Here is a 13,342-nt window from a genome sequence, read left to right on the forward strand (position 1 = left end):
TTATACTAAAAATATATTCTCGTCCATGGCATTAATCTCCAAACGTGTTTGTGTGCTGTACTATACATATCTGTCCTTAAGATCACCAGAGGATTTGAAGCTCAAACGTGCATGACTAAATCGAAAGGCATCTTCTGCTTTACCTTTACTTATACCTCACAGGAATACAAAGCTAGATTCTTAATGACAGTGACTGGATCTTGTCACTTTTCATAAGTGCTGGGAGATGATCTGTAGCCTTTCCAGAAGGAACATGTTCAAGTTTGTTTCTTTATTATCTCGGTCTCTATAATTGGTTTTTGTTTTTGTTTTTTTTTTTTTTTTTTTTGGTTTTTCGAGACAGGTTTCTCTGTGTAGTCTTGGCTGTCCTGGAACTCACTCTGTAGCCCAGGCTGGCCTTGAACTCAGAAATCCGCCTGCCTCTGCCTCCCAAGTGCTGGGATTAAAGGCATGCACCACCACGCCTGGCAATGGCCTCTATAATTGTGTGTAGCAGCTGAATCAGCCTATTACATAGATCACTAATGCTAATGCATGGCTGTGATTATATTATTGATCAAAACCCTAAAAGCATATGAAAACTGGGGACTTGGAGTACCATCCACCTTTAGGCTAAAAGTCCATAAATAGCCTTGCCTATACATTTTAAAAGGCTCATATTTCAGCTGATCCCTTGTATTCATTACACTGTCATTTAATTAGCAGTAGCAAAACACAGAGCTGCTATGAAAAGCAGAGAAGCATAAAAAACAATTCAACGCAGGAATACACAGATTGTCAAGCTATGATAACTAGGCTTAGCAAAAAGAACCCTGGCGTTTAAGCCAGAGGGAATTTCTTTCCTTTCTTTGTAGAGGGGGTAATAAACAACACATTTCTCACAGGGCTGTCACCTGCCATTTGCTCACTCAGGAGATGAGGCTAGATGCTCTTTCAGACTTGAGTTTGGTGACTTCCCTTGTCGATTACCTGTCTTCCTAACTATGATTTGTGGAAATTCTGTTCCTCTGCCTTGAGACTTGCATATTTTTTTGTCCGCTTGCTTCCTTATGACAGGAGCTCCTTGTGTAGTTAAAGTTGGTCTCAGTCCATCATGATCCCCCCTACCCGTTTCAGTCTTCCAAGTGCCAAAATCCCAGCTATACACTGTCCTCTCTGACCCCGACCTGCACCTGAAAGACTGCAAAGCACCTCTAGGATGTGATCTAACAAGAATAAAGAGTTTCTTAAAGAGTTTCTAGATGAAACAAACAAACAAAACAAAAACCAAAAAAAACCCAAAAACAAAGTAAGAAACCCAGCCGGGAGGTGGTGGCACAAGCCTTTAATCCCAGCACTTGGGAGGCAGAGGCAGGCAGATTTCTGAGTTCGAGGCCAGCCTGGTCTACAAAGTGAGTTCCAGGACAGCCAGGGCTATACAGAGAAACCCTGTCTCGGAAAAACAAAACAAAAAAGTAAGAAACCCAACTAAAGCATAAGCATTGGTTTTTCCTACTTAATAGAATTTGCAATTCCTAGGAGGCAAGATTCTTTATCAAGATTCTCACACTGGGGGCTGGAGAGATGGCTCAGCAGTTAAGAGCATGACTGCTCTTCCAAAGGTCCTGAGTTCAATTCCCAGCAACCACATGGTGGCTCACAACAATCTATAATAGGATCTGATGCCCTCTTCTGGTGTGTCTGTAGACAGCTAAAATGTACTCATATACATAAATAAATCTTTTTAAAAAAAAAAAAAGATTCTCACACCTCAAAAGATTCAAATGAGCTGGGTTATACGGGTGCATGCTTGTAATCCCAGCATTCAAAGATCAGGAGGATGTTGAGTTTGTGAACAACGCATACTCACCCCCCACCCCCAGCCTTCTTAAACAACAACAACAACAACAACAACAAGGGGCTGGAGAGATGGATCATCATTTAAAAGTGCTCTTGCAGAGGACTCAAGTTCCCAGCTCAGAACTGCCTGTAACCATAGCTCCAGAAGATCTGACACTGTCTTCTGGCCTCTCGGGCACAGGGAATATACACAAACAGACACAGGCATGTGTGTAAATTAAGTAGATAAATAATACATCTTAAAAAGAAAATTCAACAAACTCCCAAGGTGACCAAAGATATGATGGAAACTCTCATTCCATGCTTTTATTTGATTTAAAAAAAAAAATGTTACATGTTAGATAGGCTTGACCCGCCTCTGTGACTGGAGCAGTCTCAGGTAGGCAGGTCTCTGTGAGTTTAAGTTCAGCCTGATCTCGGTGAACACCAGGTCAGCAGCCTGGCCTGCATGGTGAGACCTGTCTCAAAACAAACATCGTTTTGTCAAAACGATGACAAGTAGATAGTAACTAGTCAAGCTTGTTAGACCATGCTGTAGAGGATTTACTTAGGTTTCTAATTTTAACCTTTACAAAATCTCTATGAATAATTTTACACAAGAGGACAAATAACTTAGGCAGGTCTAATAAGATCAACGGGTCAAGGAAATACCAGAAACTGAAAGCTACTAGTTAATTTTCTAAGGGTGTTTAAAGTTAGCTTCCTTTTCAAATATTCCTTGTTTTAAAAACCTGAAGACTGGCATTAAAGAACTCCCGTGATGATTTCTAGTAGCAATTCAGCGATTTACAGAGAATAAGAAATATATTTTCTTTCTGAAAAGTTTCACTTTCTTTACGGAGTTAAGACTTAGAGAAGATGGAAGCAAGTGTCCAAAACGTCCTGACAGTAATTTCTATTTGAACCCATAGGAGTTTGCAATTCAAAACTATCCTATCTCAAAGTGCAATCCACCCCAGAGGAGTCAGCAGTGCATCTAGCCTGTAAATACCACCTCTTGGAATCCAAGGCAGGAATTTCAAAGCCAGCTTAGCCTGGGTTTCAAGTGAGCCCACCTACCCCCTCCATTAAAACAAAAAACTGGGAATTTTCTTTTTTGGGGGGTTGGGGAGGAATTACTTTGGGCACGTACCAGATTCAAATATTTGAAATAAAATACGGGTGGCCAATTTACTAACAAAAGACAAACACTACGAAAGGGAAAACTATCAACCTGTAATCCGCAAGTGTCCTATAAAGTTTCAATTAGCTGGTTTAACCCACCCACACACACCTGCCGTTCTGGAAATCTGGGGAACAAAGTAAGAGCAAACACAACGGTTTCTAAATCGACCTCATGAACGTGGAACAAAAACCGGTGGGAAGACTATTGTCTCCTCTAGTTTATCCTATTTAAAGTTCTTGAATCAAAACCGTGAGCCAACCCGTTGAAGGTCTAGTGTGTAAACAGCAAACCGTAGTTTTATACTTAGGGGATGGGGGTGGGGGGTCCTTTAAAAAAAAAAAAAAAAAAAAAACGAGCATTGGCCTTTTCCGCCCAGATCTTTGCGCCTTTCTCTCCGGTGACCCGCGAAGTTGGCGGTTACACACAGACAACGCCGCTCGGTTCAAGCACCTGACCGGCAGGGTCCAGCAGGGTAGCGGAGGACCAGGCCGGGCTCACTCTGGGCCCTGTGATCCGGAGGGATCGGCGCGCCGGAGCCCAGCGGAAGGTGCGGGGAGGACGAGCAGGACGCTGCCCCCTAGGGGCGCCGAGCCGCGGCGGGGGGCGGCGAGCGGGGCGGGGCGGAGGCCGGAGGCGGTGCTGGGCAGGCCGCGCCGTCGGGGCGGGGCGGTCCTCAGCTGGCCGGGCCCCGGCGGGGCGGGCGGAACGCGGAGCCCAGGCGGCGGCGAACGGCGGACGGCGGCGGCGCGGGCACAGCGGGGCATCCGATCCTCGCCGTGAGCCTCGGGCCTGGCGAGGCGGCTGCACCGCGAAGCCGCGAGCGAGATGGCAGAGTCGCCGGAGCCCGGCGCGGCTGCTGAAAGTTGCGGCGAAGAGCAGGAGAGGGGCGGGGAGCGGCGCCCCTCGGAGCCGCTGGAGCCGCGTGGTGCTGCTGCCCGCGGCGCGGACCGGGAGGACGAGGCGGGGCCCTCGGAGCCGGACTCACCGGTGGCCGCCCCCTTCTTCCTCCTCTACCCGGGCGATGGAGGCGCGGGCTTCACAGCGCGCCCGCCACCGCAACGCGCCTGGAGGACCCCGCCGTCGCCCGGCTCCCCGCTGCCCTTCCTGCTGCTGAGCTACCCGAGCGGCGGCAGCGGCGGCGGAGGCAAGCACCGTGAGTGTTGGGCACGGGGACGGGGACGGGGACGGGGACGGGGACGGGGTGGCCGGCCGAGCAAGACGGACTCAGTGGAGCTCCGCCTCTCGCCGGGTTTCGGAGCCGCGCGGGCCGGGGGTGGGGTCCGCGCGCGGGGGCGGAGGCGGCAGCGTGCCCCTCGGTGGTGTCCGCCCCTCGGTCGCCCCAGGCCGCAGCCCCGCCAGCTCGCTCCCCCTCGGCTTCCACGTGCTGGGGCCGCGGCGTCCCCTGGCGCCGGTCGGCGGCGCGGCGCACTGGCGCCCTTCCCGGAGGAACCGCGGAGCTGGCGTCCCGGACCGGCTGACGCGCCCCCACCGGATCCCAGCCGCGGTGGCCAAGTAGGTGTGGCTGCCGCGCCGCCGCCCTGCGGCCTCGACCGAGCCAGGGGGATTTCTATGAGCGTTCCCCCAAACCCATAAGGGAAAGCGGTGACCCTCACCCCCCCACCCCACCCAAGTAAGAAAAGAAATGGTCCCGAGGTACACGAGAGGAAGGAAAGGGAAAGTGTGGCTTGGGAAGGGCACCTCCCAGTGTTGTGTCTTTTGTCAGAAAGACGCTTCCACGCCTTAAAGCCTTAGCCACACTCTACCCCCCCCCAAAAAAAAAATCAGCGAACCCCCATTGGTGCTGTTTTAGGCAACAAATGTTTATTGCTGTTGGCCTTGAGTGGGTCTGTGAGTGTATGTAATGACAGGACTTTAAAAAGACAAGACCTTAGTTAAAATTATGAAAAGACCTCTGACAACTCAAAGGATGCTGTAAATGCCAAATACCGTGCTTTAGGTAGGAATTCTGAAAAGGGAGGGAAAGTTGCCCGGGGGGGGGGTAAGTGAGGCTCCCCTCCCTCCTTATTTTTAAAGCTCCCTGATGCAGATCTTGGTTTGACAGCTCTCTGCTGCCAAGAAACTGACTTGGCTTTTTCTGCCTCCCTATCCAACCCTGTGGAAAAGATAAACATTTGTTGAATGTCTCCTGTGTGCGTGCACCACGATTACCAACGCTATCAAGTCTCTGTGAGCAAAACAGACAACCTCCTTTTCAGCTGAGGAAGCCGAAGATTAGACTAATTACATGATTTGTTTTCAGTAACAGTTTTATGAAGCAAGCATGACCCAGATTCCTTGTCTTCCATGACTGAGCTCTTTAATCAAACATCCGAGGTCCAAACTGATCAGATGGTGTGTGTCAGGTTAGAAGGAAGGAAGTTCGGGATTCAGCTAGGGAAAGGCCAGTGTTAGCTCTCTTCTTACCTAAAACGTGGTCTTAGACAGACCTGTTTGCGTCTTGTAAAAATAACATTTTCTCTGAGTTGTGTGCTCTAATCTCCAGATAGGAGAGTTCTGATAGGCGTTCTTTTGTGCAGCAGAGGTAAAGATAAGCAAATTCTCCACGCTGAATACTTTTCATTTCAAAGGAATCGCCTCTTTTGTTCCTTTTCTATTTCTATGAATTCTTATTATAACCACATCACTACAGAAGGAAGAAAGTGCTTTTTAAACAACAGTTCTCCGTTCAATAACTGTACATGATTGACATAGATTTTTTTTTTCATCTGTTGGCTAGTATCAAGTGTAGGGACTACTTGAATCCCACTTAATTTGTTTGATTTTTTTTTTCTGCTCAGTAAAGATTGGCTTTATTTACATTTAAGTATTATTAGAAATTTGTAGCTAAGTGTGATCACAATAGAGAGGAAAGATTCAAATCCCTGGGGCTGAACCTTGCCCGTGCCACGCACTCAGTCACCACAATCCTGAGTGTGCTTTTATACTGTGGCCGTACAGTACTAGCAAGTCTGTGGAATGACTTGTTAGCACAGAAACATCTTAGGATCAACTTACTTTGTAATAGTCCAAGGTACAAAACATGATTCTTTCCTCCGCTGCTTTTACAGACTAGTTATTGACAGTGCAGTCTAGCAAAAATATACTGGCTACATCCTTTTGTGGGGAATGGGGAGAGGTGGGAGACAGTGCCTCACTATGTAGATCTGTAGCAGTAGCTGTCCTGGAACTCTCTGACCTGGAGCTCACAGAGATCCATCCACCTGCCTCTGCCTGGAACACACTGGGATTAAAATCGTGCACCATTCTTTTTAAAAGATTTAGTTGTATTTTCATTGCAGGGGTGGGGGGTGGGGGATGAGTGCCAGCACCTTCAGAAGCCAGAGAGGCATTGGATCCCTCTGGAGCTACAGACAGCTTCGAGCTGCTTAATGTGGGTGCTGGGAACTAAACTCTGGTCTTCTGGAACATCACTACACTCTTAGCCAGTCAGCCAGATCTCCAGCCCATCACTGAATACATTATTCAGACTTCAAATTAAGTTAAAGTATTTCTTTTGAGTTTTATTTTTACATGATTTTGTTGTTACCTTAGAACCCATGTAAATGTCAAAAAATATGCATAAAAATACTCCCTTGTTGCCCTGCACAGTCAGTATTAACTCTGCTTACTGTAATGTGTAAAGTTCTGGATCACTGGAGCTCTCCTGACTGCAGGGTTTTAAAAGTCTCCTTATTCTTTTTGTAATATATTATTTATTTATTTATTTCTGTTTTGTGTGCATTGGTGTTCTGTCTGCATATATATCTGTGTGAGGGTGTCAGATCTCTGGAACTCCCACTGCAGACAGTTGTGAGCTGCCACGTGGGTGCTGGGAATTGAACCCAGGTCCTTTGGAAGAACCACCATTATTCTTATCTGCTGAGCCATCTCTCCAGCCCCTGCTTTTCATTTTCATTTCTATTACCAGGACAGCACATGAAGTCAGACTCAACCCTGAGTGACTGTGTGGTAGCTGAGCTCAGCTTAGAACCCTTTCTCCTTTTTTTTTTTTTTTTTTTTAGACTCGGTCTTGCCAGACAGTCCAGATTAGCCTTGAACTTGAAGTTGTCATCTGACCTTAGCCTCTAGGATGCTGGGATTTGTAAGTGTGTGTAACCATGCCCTCAGAACCCAATTTTAACTTCCCGATGCATGTACCAAACATGTGTAACATGTACTAACCTTAACACTGTGTTGGGATAGTATGGCTTTGTTTTTACAATTGTGACTGTTCTTCCATGCCTGCTTTCTTGAGGCAGGCTCTCATTTAGCTAGCGGTGGTCTCAGCTTTTCTGTGTGACCAAGAATGATGTAGCTCTCCTGATCTCTTGTTTGTCTCTCCTCAGTGGGATTACAGGCATGCCCCACTACCTTTGTCTTGTGGCTGTTTTTTGTTTTTGTTTTTTAACATAGCTTGAATTGGGAAACTTTGATGTTAAACGACAGTGTAAGTACAAAAAAAAAAAAAAAAAAAAAAAATCCAAACAGGAGGTAACCTAGCCTAAAGTTTTGTAGGGTTTGTAGTAACATATGGCATAAGAATGCTTATAAAGAGTTGAGAGAAGGCTTCTGATAGGCCATAATGGATTCTCGTATCTTTCCAAATATTTCCTGCTAGTCTGTTTGGTTTTTATACCCCAATTCTTTGTTTCCTCTTGAGACAGGATGTCACTGTGCAGCTCTGGCTAGCCTAGAGCTCACAAAGATCTGCCTGCCTCTGCCTCCTGAGTGCTGGGATTAAAGGCGTGCGCAACCATGTCTGGTTATGCTCTTGATCTTACAGTTTTATTTTCTCGACTGTACTTTTGAAAGTTGATTGTATAAAAATTACAGCTAGCACACAGATCTGCTGCCATTGCTCCCATGTTTTATGATGAAAGCATTCAACATGCAAAGCACCTTTCTGTTCTGTGGGCCCCACTACCCACACCCCACCATGGCCAATGTCACATGACACCACACTTTTGAAGTGGGTGAACTTTCAGGACTTTTTCAAACAGTCATATGCATCTAAATTCATATTTCTGGTATCTTTTCTCTCTCTTGGAAAATGAGCTTCTGTGACTTCTGATCAGCTGTTTTGCAGTTGACTTTGAGTGCCTTCCTCCTTCTGTTAAAACATTACAGATCCTGTGAGTCGTCAGCACAAGGGTGTAAACTAACTTTGGAGGAGGCATGGTGAGTTTTAATTATCAACTTCTCACGGTCTAGAGTCACCTGGGAAAGGAGTCTCGGTGAAGGACTATGTCAAGTTGGCACGTGGGCATGCCTGGGAGGTGTTACCTTTATTACACTTTAGAGGCAGGAGGGCCTTCTCATTGTTCAGGGCCAGGATCTTGCACTTTGAAAGTCTTGAGAACATTCAGAACACAGAAGGCCTGTGTTAACTGTGTGTGTGACTAATTGCTTCAGATTTCTCCCTTGACCCACAGTGATAGACTCTCACCCTTTCTCCCCGGATGTCGCTTTTGTCATGGTATTTTACCCTAGCAAAAGGGAACAAGTAGTCCAGCGTGTGTATCTGTGTGTAAGTGGCTGTGCATGTAGAGGCTAGGGGACAGCTTTACCGTGTTCTTTCCTTCCATTGTGAGTTGCAAGGGTTGAACTCAGGTCATCAGGCTTGTTTTTACCTGCTGGACCATCTTGCAGGCCTAGTTGTTTTATTGTTGTTGTTTGGTTAGTTGATTGGTTGATCTATTAACTTGATTACATAGTTCTTCAGCAACAACTTTGTAAATGGCAAGGTTGTGTAACAAAGTCAGAAGGCTGAACATTGTTTCTGTTTGTAATAATTCTTTTTTTCTGTAGACTAGGCTGGCCTCGAACTCAGGGATCTGCCTTCCTCTGCCTCCAGAGTGCTGGGACTAAAGGTGAGCGCCACACCTTTAAGATGAAGCCAAACAAAGAACCCATATCTCATTTGTTATTCTCTTCCAGTAAGATCAGTACACAAAGTGCCTCTCACTCCAAGAGAAAGCGCTCTCACCCTGTATTTGTGTGTGCTTATTTGAGACTGAAAAGGAGCTGGAAGAGGGATGGGGTGGGGGAAGAATCTCAAAAGATACACTATGAGTACCCTTTTCAAAGAACACCCAATCAGGACCATGGTTGGCTCCTGGATTCCTGGATGGTGCTTGTCTTAGGTTTTACTGCTGTGAACAGACACCAGGACCAAGGTAACTCTTATAAAGGACAACATTGAATTGGGGCTGACTTACAGGTTCATGGGTTCAGTCCATTATTATCGAGGTAGAAACATGGCAGCATCCAGACAGCCATGGTGCAGGAAAATATTCTACATCTTCGTTTAAAGAGTTCTACATCTTCATCTAAAGGCTGCTAGCAGAAGTCTGACTTCCCGGTAGGACAAGGGTATTAAAGCCCATGCCCACAAGGCCATACCTCTCAGCTGTGCCACTCCCTGGATCAACCATATACAAACCATCACTGTGCTGATGATAGACATGGGGAGTAACTTGATTCTCTTGAATGCACTTGCAAATCCAAAGTGTGTGCAGGGAACCTTTAGACTTACAAATATGTCCCAGAATGGGTGTTGAGGCACAGCAAACCAGTTTTATGTTTAGGGTTTTGTGTATGTGTGTGTGTGTGTGTGTGTGTGTGTGTGTGTGTGTGTGTTTGTGTGTGTACAGATTTTATACATAGAGTAGTTTATCTTCCATGAATATGTTATTGCTCCTTCTCTTTTTAAAAAGATTTTTTCATTTTTATATTATATATATGGGTATCCTACCTGCATTTATGTCTAAACCATGTGCATGAGTAGAACCCAAAGAGTCCAGAAAAGAACATCGGATCCTCTGCAACTGGAGTTCCAGACACTTGTGAGCTGCCATGTGGGTGCTGAGAATCGAGCCTGGGTCCTCTGCAGGAGCAGCCAGCACCATCTCTCTAGCCCCATTTCTTGTTTTTTAATCGTTCATAGTCATTTAAAAATATACCTTACTAGGAGCTGAGTATAAATTGTCTGAAATTCAAACCGCCTATATCCTTTTCTACATTTTGAAAGGTAGAAATACTTTATCTTGTAGATACAGAACTGTCTGCCTAAACTAGGGTTTTTAGAGGAACAGTCAGATCATCAGAACATGCCCATTTTTTGGAAACAGGTTGATTTGTTTAATTTTTTTAGTAAGGGTCTCCTCTAGCCCAGGCTGGCTTGAAATTGACCCATTCCTGCCTATACCTCTTAAACGCTGAGGTTGGCTATAGGCATATACTACCACGCCTGGCTGAGACTTTTTAAAAGAATGGCTTCTTCATAATACATTGTAGATTAATGTCCTGGTAGCAATACTGGGATTCATTGTTCCGTTCGTTTTCAACTGTGTTAACAAAGCAAAACCATTTTCTTAGTACATTATATACCATCTAGTCACATGGCATATAACATATAAATGCACCCATACCAAAGAGGGAAAATGTGTCCACTAGAGAACTGGGGTCCACCCCTAGGAAAGCCAGCGTGCAGGTGGCCCTTTCCACACACAGCTGAGATGACTCGGGATATCCTGAGCTTTGGAGGTGTGGGTGGCTAAATCAAGTCCCTGTTTCTTTCCTTCCACTGTTTCCTTTATTTTCACTTTCCACTTCCTACTCACCCTCTGGATACAGCAAAGTCTCCACAGTTATCCAAGCTATAGCACTCTGTCCTCCCAGACAGTCCCTCCCCCTCTCTCCTGCCTCCCTCCCCTTTCCTTCCCCTACTCTTTCCTTAGCACCTACCAGTGTGGGACAGTTAATTGGGACATGTGATTGACAGCAACAGTTTCAGGGTTTTGTTGATGTTGTTTCTTTTGTTTTGTTTTTTCAAGAAAGGGTTTCTCTGTGTAGTCCTGGCTGTCCTGGAACTCACTCTGTAAACCAGGCTGACCTCAAACTCAGAAATCCGCCTGCCTCTGCCTCCCAAGTACTGGGATTAAAGGCATGTGCCACCACAACCCAGCTAACACATAGGGAAAAGTAAGGAAAATTTCTCAAATTAGGAGAGATTACAAGACAGGAATACCCATGTGCATTTTTTTACTCGTTGCATTTATTTGTTTGTGTGTTTGTTGTGTATGAGGATGTGTGTGTGTATGTATATATGTATGGGTCAGGGGTATCTCACAATATAGCTCTGAGCTCCTAAACTCACAGAGATCCTCCTGCCTCTGCTGGGATTAAAGGCATAAGTCACCACAACCAGGCCTAAAATCTCATTTTAATGAATTTTACATTCAGTGTAACAATACCATGTTACAAATAGTATACTGTTACCCAAACACTATTAATATTAAAATTTCTCCCAATAATGCTAAGTAGGTTGTGTGCAGACCTTCAAATTTGTTTTGGGAAGTCAGTACATTGTAACTGTAAACATCCAATAATTGGTTTGAATTGCAATGGGCCCAGGGTAGAGCTCAGGGCTGGAGCTTATACTGAGCATGCACGGGGTCCTGGATTCAGTCACTGCACAGAAAGAAACAAAAGCAATGTTTGAGAGGAAATACTTTGAGAGTTACAAAGCAGTCCAGAAACGGTAGCCATATGGTTGTGGCGTGCTTGTAAGACGGGGGCTTGCTGTGCTTCCGAGTCCCCCTGCCTCGCATCCCTCGCAGCCGTTACAGGTGTGCACCACACTATTTTTGAATAGTTGTGAAAAGGCGCATAGTCTTTCTCAACTTCCCAGGGCTGCTGGCCAGAGGGGATTTCTGGCTCGAATCTTGTTTGGTACCAGGTGGACCGGACACTCAGCATCTGTTGGAACGATTGGGGATGGGGCAGAGGTGGGATAGTTTAGCGGGGATTCTTTCACGTGCACAAGAAGAGAGAGACAGGTGGGGCGAGCAGCGTGGGAAAGCAGAAGTCGTTCATCAGCATGTGATTCTTTAACTGTAGAATCTGTTTAGGGACTCTCCGCAGACGCCTCTCCTTCTGCTGTCATTTATAGTGTGATACTTGGTAAATTCTGACCCGCCACTCTTCTCTCCTCACAACTTGAAAAGCATCACAGTACACACACAACTCTCTCCACATCTCCTCTTAGCTTTCTTCTGAGTCACTGTCACTCTTGTAAACATCCATCCTTACAAGTCTGACGTCATGAGAAGAGAGTCGTGTTTGTGTTCTGGGCATTCTCAGAAACAGAATCACTTACTGTAACAGTCAGAGCTGACCCTGTCTCCGCTTGCTCTGTGCCAAGGGCTGCACCGGCACTTTATAGGTCATTTTAGCTAATGCTGAAGTAGCTAAGGGTGTTTCCCATTTGTTAGTGAAGAATGGACAAAAGGCGGAGGTAGGTGGATCTCTGAGTTCAAGGCCACCCTGTTCTACATAGTTCCAGGCCAGCCAAGGCTGAAAAGTGAGACCATCTTAAAAGAGAGGGAAGGGGAGGAGTGAACAACAGACAACAGTTAAATGGGTAAGGCTGCTGTACTGGCTATTTTTGTGTCAACTTGACACAGCTGGAGTTATCACAGAGAAAGGAGCTTCAGTTGAGGAAATGCCTCCATGAGATCCAACTGTAAGGCATTTTCTCAATTAGTGATCAAGGGGGAAAGGCCCCTTGTGGGTGGGACCATCCCTGGGCTGGTAGTCTTGGGTTCTATAAGAGAGTAGGCTGAGCAAGCCAGAGGAGGCAAGCCAGTAAAGAACATCCCTCCATGGCCTCTGCATCAGCTCCTGCTCCCTGACCTGTTTGAGTTCCAGTCCTGACTTCCTTTGGTGATGAACAGCAGCATGGAAGTGTAAGCCGAATAAACCCTTTCCTCCCCAACTTGCTTCTTGGTCATGATGTTTGTGCAGGAATAGAAACCCTGACTAAGACAGCTGCTCAGTTTCTGTGTTAGCCACAGGACTCCCTGGGAACCTTCTGCTTCCAGAGATGGCTTGCTCCACCAAGAACCTTCTTCCCTCCTGCATCTGGAGTCTCGGCCTAGACTGGGCCTGTCTTTTCAGGCAACAGCCCTTTAGAGTTCCTTCTCAGCTCATTAAAATCATATTCTGCTAAGAATGAATGAATGAGTGAATGAATGAAACCTGTAAGTCATAAATTTAATAGTATATATAGCTTATCAGATACATATACATACATACATATACATACACACAATACTGACTAGTCCATATGTGACTGGGTCCTTGGAACTTTTTGAACACCTATGGTTGTTTCTTGTGTTGTCCTTGTTTTTCTTCAACATTTCCAGTAGTTAACACACTGTACTTACCCTGGACGTGTTAATGCCGAACTCATATCTATGGAAAAAGTACTATGGGAAGCTGTGATAGAAAGGGTCATAAGAGAAGACCATCTAGCTGGGCGTGGTGGCGCACGCC

The 13,342-nt window shown here is 45.9% G+C and overlaps 1 protein-coding gene across 4 annotated transcripts in view; it reads left to right on the plus strand.

Moving 5' to 3' along the window:
• Positions 1-3,680: 3,680 nt before the first annotated feature.
• Rufy3 (RUN and FYVE domain containing 3) overlaps positions 3,681-13,342 on the plus strand; it is an 86,185-nt gene continuing 76,523 nt past the window's right edge. The window contains exon 1 of one of the 4 annotated variants that reach the window (XM_085836827.1): positions 3,681-4,157. In XM_085836827.1, coding sequence (XP_085692953.1) covers positions 3,830-4,157 — 328 coding nt within the window. In that variant the 5' untranslated portion in view covers positions 3,681-3,829. Of the gene's footprint in view, positions 4,158-4,493; positions 4,517-13,342 lie in introns of those variants that run through there. The other 3 variants (XM_085836836.1, XM_085836833.1, XM_085836832.1) reach the window with 3 other exon arrangements.

This window comes from Mus caroli, unplaced genomic scaffold (genome assembly GCF_978045245.1).
Source record: "Mus caroli unplaced genomic scaffold, Mus_caroli_1 scaffold_4, whole genome shotgun sequence".
NCBI lineage: Eukaryota > Metazoa > Chordata > Mammalia > Rodentia > Muridae > Mus > Mus caroli.